A 9,700-nucleotide genomic window follows, 5' to 3' on the forward strand; every position below is an offset into this window, starting at 1 on the left:
TGACAAACTTTAGAACCGATCGAACCAACTTAAGCTCCACTTGAACCCAAAACCGATTCGACCGATTGACCCTAGCAGTCGATTTTGGGTCCCTCCACCCTCCACTCGACGCTAGCGGGTCGAGTCTAGGCTGGGTCCAAAACCGACCTGGCCCAACCCGTGGACAGCCCTAGTGAGGCCATTTGAAAGATATATTGAATGGCAATGTTGATAATCTACTATGTTGTAGTTAATAAGTCTATAATTTACCAATAGGATTATTGTGATGGTTGTAAATTGAACCCATAATTCAAGTGGGCTTGATGGTTTAAATAACACTACGGACTACAATTCTCTCTATTTGAAATATTAAGATTTTACTTTTTTTTTTTAAAATTTAATGATATATAAACTATTTTGTTAGTTAAAATTTTAAATGACTAGGAGTACAAGTACATAACAACGCATGAAAAATCAAAGGAATTAATATTTATTTTGTATCTAAATTTAGAATCACTACTCACTCACTATCCGTGAGTAAGGTGGGTGGAAAGGTGCAAAAGAAGAAGAATATTCAGTCAATAGCTCACATTCAAAAGCAGCTTTTCTTCTACTATTTCTTTTTTGAATGAACAAGATATCTCTTCTACTTTTATTTTTTAAGGTCGACCCATAACAAAGTTTACAATTACCACAGAGAAACAATATGCCAAGAGAAAGGAAGAAAACTTACGAAAACAACTTCTAATGAAGCTAAGAATTCATTCTCACAATTCTTAAGATGCTGAGTTTACATTTTACATATATCTCTAAACTCCAAGGTCACATCTGCTAATATAACAGGTTAGAAAGAATGTAGAAAACACACAAATGCGTTCGCAACTGAAGTGACCCTTAAAGAAAACCTTAATCGAAGCACAGCATATATTTAAGCATAGCCTACACATTTGAAAAACTAGTAGTACAATTGGAAAAGAAAGAGCTAAAGCTCCATTTGCCATTAATCATTCAAAAGATGATCTTCTGATCACACTGCACTTTACGCTGATCAGTAAGGTTGCAAGTAGAGTATTAATAGAAGTCACCTCGTAATCAAATTTTTCATAGAGATAGCTATCAACTCACAAGGGGATGTTCTGAAATGACAAGAAGAAGAAAAGATCTATCTCCGGAGGAGCAAAAAAGGGTATAGGAGATCTAATATTACTATCTGATACGAAGCTTGAAGTTACCCTTCTCTTCTTTGGAGCAGGTGGACATGATAACATCTCAGGTATTCTGAATCTTTGAGCCTTTGGAGTGGAACAAACAGTCACCGAAATATCTTCACCATTGTTATAATCCCGGCCATTATTAATATTCCATGACTCATTGGAGTTTGAAGCATTGCAACCACAATGCAATTCCATTCGTGGTTCCTCTTTGCGTTTGTAGCGAGTTCTTGAAGCAGATGGTGCTGGTGCCATTGGAACAGATTGATCAGACTCACTCTTTAGATTTATCCGAAGAAAAGTTGACAAAGTATAACTGCTATTCTAAACTTTGAAATAAAAAATGACCCTTTTTTGGCTTCTACTAAAACTCAGCTAGTGTTAGTATAGACACCACCAAGTCACTAAAACTTCAAAGCTGACGGAGTCGGTAACAAAAACCTTCCAAACAAAACAACCATTCAACTATATCAGGTCTTTCGTGGAAATCTATTTGAGGGATTCAAAAGAGTCTGCCTTGTCTCATGTAAATCCAAATTTTCAATCAATACATGAATACAGTATAACTACTACCACTAGAAGATAAATTTTAATTAAAAACCCCTACCAAATCCTGATAAGATTGAAAGCCTTTTTGCTTTTGGATAGAGAAATAACCGAGTAACCCCACCTTTACTTCACTTTTTCTTGAAAGCACCGTCAAGCTCCAGCTTATATATGAAAGGACTTTAAACAAGGAACAGTAGCTTGGCATTCCATCTGTGAGCATACACACCCCAAATGTCAAATGCCAAATGTAAGCATTTTGTAGCATTTAAGCGCAAAATCTCCACTCCATCATAAATGTAAGCATTATTTTATTGTGTAAAAATATTATTTTAATAAATAGAATAGAAAAATAAAAGTTAGAATGGTGGATGTATGGTAAAATGGTATTATGTAATTAATAAAATATCTTTTTAGGATGATAAAATGGGATGGAATAACATTTCCTTATGCAAATGCTCTAAGCTAGCAAAGCCACCAAATTATGCCTTTTTGATACCACCTAAATATCCTGTTGCATAAAAATGAAAGTACCAATTGACAATCACAATTAGGTGGAATCTATCAAAAGCAAAGTTTCTTGCAACATGTAATTATTGGCTATGGGCAGAAGCTTTTTTTCAAATTTGATATGAATTGATTGAACATTTCAGAGCCCACTGGGAGCCCCATGTGGTCTCTTTAGCTGACCAAGTCATATAATACTCAATTGCAACCTCCTCTCTCTCTCTGGGGTTAAAGTTTGCCATTCTATTTTTCTTGGAGAAGAACTTTACGGTTTAAGAGGCACTGCGATAATCATGAAAGAGTATTATAATTATTTAAGAAGCTTATTTTGTATGAAAGAATCATTCAAGTACGTTCAAATGTTAAAAAACTTTTTACCCTCTCCTTATGTGTGTGTGTTAATACTTAGTATTCTAAAAAAAAAAAAAAAAGTACGTTCAAATGACTTCAAGACTTCGATGAAATTATATGGTTTTCCTTTACATGATCATTAATTAGGTCCCATAGAACACGGGTAATTAGCTATATATGATGATCTTTAATAGTATGTAAAAAAAAAACTGAGGGAATTTGATTTTTCAAGGATACCAAAATGTGCTACGATAACTTAAAATATCATTGGGATTAAAAGTGAGGAAAAAAAAAGTATGAAACCAGAAACACACAATTTGGTGTGGTTTAGTCCAAGTGCCCAAGTCCAAGATAGAAAGCCCTTTAACACCTATATCATTGCTACTTAAATTATATATTATAATAAACCTTACATAGGATATAAAATATTGGTCTAAATAAAGGACCAACTATGGACTAACTCATCTATTCTATATATATCTAAAAACTGAAGCGTAACATTTATTGTTACTGCATAGTTGAACCATATTAGCATCTATGTCATTATTATTTTTCTTTTCAATTTTTCTATAATTTTTTTTTACGTTTACTTTTTTTTTTTAATTATTACACTTTCATCAACCTTTTACATTCCCTTACATTTTCATCTCTCCATTACTCTCAACCTTAATATCCCTATTTATCTTTTCCTTCATCTTCCTTTATTTTGTCTCTTCATCTTTCCCTCCCTTACATTTTCATCTTCCTACTACTCTCAATCTTAATATTACTATTCATCTTTCCTTTCATCTTCCTTTATTTTGTCTCTTCATATTCACATCATCTTACTATAATTTATATCTATATCTATATATATATATATATATTATATATTTAAAAGTTGAAGCGTAACATTTATTGTTGCTGCACTTTAGTTGAGTCACATCAGTATCCACATCATTTCCCTTTTTCTTTGCAATTTTCCTATAATTTTTTTAACTTTTTTTTTTTAATTTTAATAATTACACTTTCTCCAACCTTTCTCCTTCCCTTACCTATTCATCTTCCCATTACCCTCAACCTTAATATCACTATTCATCTTCCTTTATTTTGTCTCTTCATCTTCCCCCCCCCCCTTACCTTTTCATCTTCTCTTTACCCTCAACATTAATATCGCTATTCATATTTCCCTTCATCTTCCTTTATTTTGTCTCTTCATTATTTACATCATCTTACTATAAATTTTTCATTCTCTATTCTGTTCTTTGTATAGTCTTTCCTCACAAAAAGGTTATCTCTCTCTCTCTCAATATTTTTTGGAGTTTTTTTTTTTTTCCTGAATCTCTACTTTAAGTTGATAAATTTTTGTGTTGATTATAATTCTACTTTGGGTTGATGTGATTTAGTTTTGTGTTTTAAGTTTTTTTGTTCTCTTTGATTGTTAAATGTTATCCTATTGCGTTATAAAAAAGTAAAGATAATATATATGAATACAATATATATTATTCTATTACATAACATGATTTGAGTAATTTAGTATTTTTTTATTATTTTACATTTTTTTTTCTTTTTATCTTATTTTATTCAATATTTAAACTCAGTCACATCCTCCTTATAATTAAATTATTTATGTTTTCTTTTAAAAAAAATTAAACATATAATATTTTATTTAAATTCAAATAAATAAAATTGTACTCATTTTTTTAACATTTACACTTTCTCCAGCCTTTCTCATTCCCTTTACATTTTCATCTCCCCACAACCCTTTATCTTAATATCACCCTTCATCTTTCTCTTTATCTTCCTTATTATTGTACTCATTTTGTTTCTTCTTATTATCATCTTTTTAGTATAAATTTGACATTCTATCTTTCATTACGTGCATAATTTTTCCTCACAAAAAGTTTTATTTCTCTCTATTTCTCTCTCAATTTTTTGGTCGATTTTTTTTTTTTTTTTTTGGCATCCCTTTAGATTGATAAATTTTTGTGCTTTTTAGAACTCTACTTTAGGTTGATGTGATTTAATTGTGTTTTAAGTTTTTTTTTTTTTTTTGGTTCACTTTGATTGTTAAATTTTATCATATTGCATTATAAAGAATTAAAGACAATATGTAAGAATGTAATATAATTATATTACATAGCATGATTTGGATAATTTGTTATTTATTTAAAGATAATTAATTTGGTGTTTATTGTTATATTTTTATTTTTACTTTTTTTTCCTTCTCATATTATTTTATTCAACATATTGCATTATAAAAAATGATAAAACTAATTAGCCACTATCATTATGGAGTAGTAGTATATGATTTTACGTGTATATATATACATACACACACATCTATGGTTTTACATATATAAAGAAATGTAATATATAGAGTTTATATATGTAAAGATTCACATTAAATAAATAAATAATATATATATATATATATATATATATATATATAAAAGGTTTAAGAAAAAGTATATGTAGGGTTATTATTAACTTAAAAGATAATGAAAAACCAACTGCTAATAAATAATAACTAAAATAATAATATTATCATGCAGGTCTGCAACTAGTGATTATTATACTTGAACTACATGTAATCTTAAGATTACCTTACTTGCACTACAAGTAAGATTAGATATAAGAAGATGGATTGAAGTTCTATTACATAGACTTTATTAAGATTGGGTCTTGATACTCTAACATCACTCTCAAATTAAAGGTGGAAATTTGAAGGCATTTTGAGTTTGGAATGCGAAGGGAAGTGTGACAATGTAGGACCATACTAAATGTAGAATGTATTGAGCTAATGTAAAGAAGTTTGTATGAGATAGTTGTTGACAACATTGAATGAAAATGTTTGGGGACAACCGGATAAACGAAGGTAGGAAGAATATTATTGTGGGTGGAGGATGGATTTATTGGTGATCAAGGATGGATACTGATGACGTTGAGAATTGTCACCAATAAGTCACACCGTACTCGCGAGTCAACGAACCTGCACAACAAGAACAAACGGAAGAAAAACCCTTAGAGAGCACCGGTGTGGCGCCGGCCAAAAGCCCTCCGAAGGTCAAGTCAGAATTCGTCCCTTGAGTTATTTTGAGGCGTTTGAGAGGGTCAAATCATCTTACCTTGATTTGCGTGAATATTACTCCTTTTTATAGTGGTAGAGAGTTGCTTTTCTTCTTAACCTCCAGATCTTTCCAATGTGGGACTTTGATACAATTTCCCTTATTGGATCTTAGGGCTTTTCTAGGCAAATAGAGGTTTCGGATCATGGGCCCTTACCATGTCTGTGCGATAGGCCTTCAGAGCGCGTGGGCCCATCTTTACAAAGGTCCAAACAGTGCCCATCCGTCAGGCCCATTAAGATAAGCCCATCAGACTAAATTTTACTATCTTCAGTTGCCCCCTTCACCCCAATGGTCCGTCTGCTTTTAGGTCAAAGGACCAATGGGGTGACGATTCTAATGTATGGGCGTGACGGGTATTTTGATGACGGAGTGGGATTCGCGAAACAGAAGGTTGAAAATGTTTGACGGATCCAACCGTCAGATAGGACGACGGTTTCATATGGATTTAACCGTCAGACATGATGACGGGTATCTTGCCATTTCAGACGGTTTAATCGAGTCGACGGTTACAAATTGCTGATGCGAGCAGACAGGTTGTCAGCATTTATTAGCATGCCACGTGTCAATCTCTGAATGGCCGTTGTATAGGATCGAAGCGTCGCTTCGTCTTCCGTGCATCTCCTATATATATGAGGCGTCTCAATCTCTCATTTTCGCATTTCCAAACAGAAAACGTCTGTCGGAGAGAACCGTCAACCTTGTCAGAGCAATCCGTCGAGTACCGGTAACCACCAATTACCACAACCGTCACCCGTTCTGCGCCAGGTGTGGTAAGTATTTACTTCAATTTCTTAAAGTTACATTTTCGTCCAAGCATTGTTGTTAGGCTTACTATACCCGTCAATGTTTTTAAACCCGTCAAGTCTTAGGTTTCATCATTAATTGTAGGAAATGTCTAGTGCGTCAAGTAACCAATCGGTGGTTCGTGACGTGACGGAATACGAGAGTGTATACCCGTCCGGTCATAAAGACCAAGATAGTCCAGGCGAAGATAGGAGTCCGTCTGCATCCTCTTCGTCCTCAACAAGTGAGGATGTGGAGATAATTGGAATAGGGGGTCCTGCTGACGACGGGAATAAAGCACCGGAGTCCGTTGTGGGTGCTGATGGACTAAGGCAGTTCATCATGTTACCAGAGTGGACAGTGCATAGGTTCACGTCCGTCATCCGGGAGAGACACTTCAGTACCTTTAGAACCAATTTTCAGATACCAGATTACATTCCAATCCGTCTCCCCTACGTGTCGGAGAAATGTTATTATGACGGGGTAGAGGGCGTTGGAGTGTACGAGCAGGTGTTGAAGGCTAGACTTCGGTTCCCGCTCTCTACACTCCATAGAGAACTCTTACATTACCTGGGACTGTCCGTCACCCAGATCTCTCCGAACGCCTGGAGGGTCTTCATAGCAATGGAGATTCTTTATGGTGCATGGTCAGACGGAGAAAGGAGATTGACGGTCCGTGAATTTCTTCACTGTTACCGTCCAGATGAGATTGACAGATCAAGGGGGTTGTACCGTTTTGCTAGTCGAAGTCCCCTGTTGAAGATTATCTTTGAGACCCCAGACTCAAATAGAGACTGGAAGAGTCGCTACTTCTTCCTGGAGGGTGACAGATGGATGAACCGTCCAGGAGAGACGGAGTACATGCCCGTCGATACAACTTGGGGAATAATAAACCAAATACGTATACACCCGTCTTACTTGTCCTTTTTTACATATCCGTACACTTTTATGTGCGTATTTTGACCGTCTGTCTTTGCAGGTAGACAGCGTCCGCAGATTAGCCTCGAGGAATTTAGTTTCCTTGAAGAGATTTGCAGAAAAACTAGGCCGGAGGAAAGGACCTGGGCTAAGTTAGTGAATCCAAAGACAATACACTGGTATTGTGACGGTCCAGAACCCACCCGTGAGGCCATTGCATACGACGAAAGAATACACAAACGTGAGTCCGTCTACTTTTACCCTTGAAATTTAAATTTTATTTTTGAGAAAATATCATCATCCGTCCTGTATTGCAGAAATGGACGACGCCAAGAGAAGGGCAATGATAAAATCTCTAGCCGTCGAGCAAAAGAAGACGGGTGAGATCGTTGTTCCCAGTGTGCCGGGGTCATCGGGTAAGAGGAAGCAGCCACCCAAGTCCGACCGTCCACTCAAGCAGCCAAAGGTGTCAATGGAGCCCGTGGTGGGCTTGATGGCTGAGGGCCCTAAGGCCGTCACCCAAGTTAAACAAGGGGCCGGTAAGGGCCTAATGCATGCTCCACCCGTCAGCGAGGAGAAGCCCCCTCCCCTTCTCCGTGAGGACTCGAAGTTCGCTTTGGAGAAACTCACGTCCATACTTTCTGCAGAGGACTATGAGGATCTTGGGAATCACTCGACGGAGGTGATGGGGGAGACGGGGTTATTTGCCGTCGGACAGGTAACTTTCCTTATCCTTCAGTTTATGTCCGTCCACTCCCTAGTTTCATTTTTGACACTTCTAATTTTGTCTATTTCAGTCCTTGGTTATGATGAAGGGCTTGATGGACCGCTGCCTCAACCGTGAAGCGGCTCTGGAACGGGTACGGTCAAAACTTGGGCAGACGGAAGAGGAGCTTGGCCAGCTGCACAAGTGGAAGGCCACGATGGAGCAGAAGTTTGCACTCTCTGAGAAGACGAGAGAAGAGCTTGAACAGAGGACGGAGGAGGCTGGGAAGGCCTTGAAGGTTAGAGCAGACGAGGTGAAGGATCTGAAGAAAAAACTCCGTCATGCAAGGGATGACGCCGTCAGCGAATATCGCAACTCCGAGTCTTTGTTGAAGGAGCTGGCAGGATCGTTCCTTCAAGGCTTCGACGATTCGCTCCGTCAGGTGAAGAAGGCCTACCCAGATCTGGACTTGTCCATGATAACACTAACTGATCAAGGTCAGACGTCTGCTCTACCCGTCGCCTCCGAAAATACGGAGGATCTCTTTGGAGAAGAGGCAGCTCAGGGTGACGGAGAGTCCGCTATGCCGAATGAGGTCGCTGTTGTCGACCCCAATAAAGCAGAGTGAACCATATAATTGTTGATGAGGATCCGTCTCCCTTTTTATGTATTGTTAATAACTTGTAGACGGTTTCGTTGAAGTTTCATTTGTACTGAACAATGCTTTTCATTAATTGTCTTTTCGTGATCTGTATCCGTTAAGGATTTTCTCCGTCTATTTTTATTTTGAATTTTAATTTTTATGTTGATCCGTCCACTTATAAGCTAAACTATTGAAGCTAACTTATATCGTCATGTTGTCCGTCCACCTTGTGGGCGTTTTAGAGCCGTCTGCTTTGTGTATGTTCGTAATTTATTCACCGTTTTTGCTATGCCGTCCATTTTACAAACACGTAGTATTACTAAACGTTTTGTTGGTCCGTCCGCTTTTCGGACATGTAGAATTATTCACCGTTTTGGGTGATCCGTCCACTTTGAGGAGTTCACCGTCCAATTTGTGGAATTGTGTAACTACTCACCGTTTTGGTGGTCCGTCCACTTTATGGACGGAATTATTCACCGCTTTAGGTGATCCGTCCACTCTGTGGACTCAACACCGTCCAATTTGTGGACTTGTATAACTGCTCACCGTTTTGGTGATCCGTCCACTTTATGGATAATTTTATTCGCCGTTTTGGTTACCCGTCCACATTATGGCGCATATACCGTCCACTTTACGGACTTGTAGAATTTACTCACCGTTTTGGGTGATCCGTCCACTTTTGGACTTGTACTGTTCTCACCGTTTTGGTGACTTTGTGGACATGTAGAATTCTCACCGTTTTGGTGATCCGTCCACTTTATGGCGCATATACCGTCCACTTTACGGACTTGTAGAATTTACTCACCGTTTTGGGTGATCTGTCCACTTTTGGACTTGTACTGTTCTCACCGTTTTGGTGACTTTGTGGACATGTAGAATTCTCACCGTTTTGGTGATCCGTCCACTTTTGGACTTGTATTACTCTCACCGTTTTGGTGATCCGTCC

The 9,700-nt window shown here is 37.4% G+C and overlaps 1 protein-coding gene across 1 annotated transcript; it reads left to right on the forward strand.

The window, feature by feature from the left end:
* The first annotated feature begins 6,232 nt into the window (after nucleotides 1-6,232).
* On the forward strand, nucleotides 6,233-8,824 carry LOC115953905. Its single transcript, XM_031071727.1, has 4 exons — nucleotides 6,233-6,474; nucleotides 7,467-7,646; nucleotides 7,723-8,123; nucleotides 8,203-8,824. The coding sequence occupies exons 3-4, from the start codon at nucleotides 7,725-7,727 to the stop codon at nucleotides 8,737-8,739; spliced, it is 936 nt and encodes a 311-aa protein (XP_030927587.1). The 5' UTR covers nucleotides 6,233-6,474; nucleotides 7,467-7,646; nucleotides 7,723-7,724; the 3' UTR covers nucleotides 8,740-8,824.
* Nucleotides 8,825-9,700: the final 876 nt, after the last annotated feature.

This window comes from Quercus lobata, chromosome 7 (assembly GCF_001633185.2).
Source record: "Quercus lobata isolate SW786 chromosome 7, ValleyOak3.0 Primary Assembly, whole genome shotgun sequence".
In the NCBI taxonomy this organism is placed as follows: domain Eukaryota; kingdom Viridiplantae; phylum Streptophyta; class Magnoliopsida; order Fagales; family Fagaceae; genus Quercus; species Quercus lobata.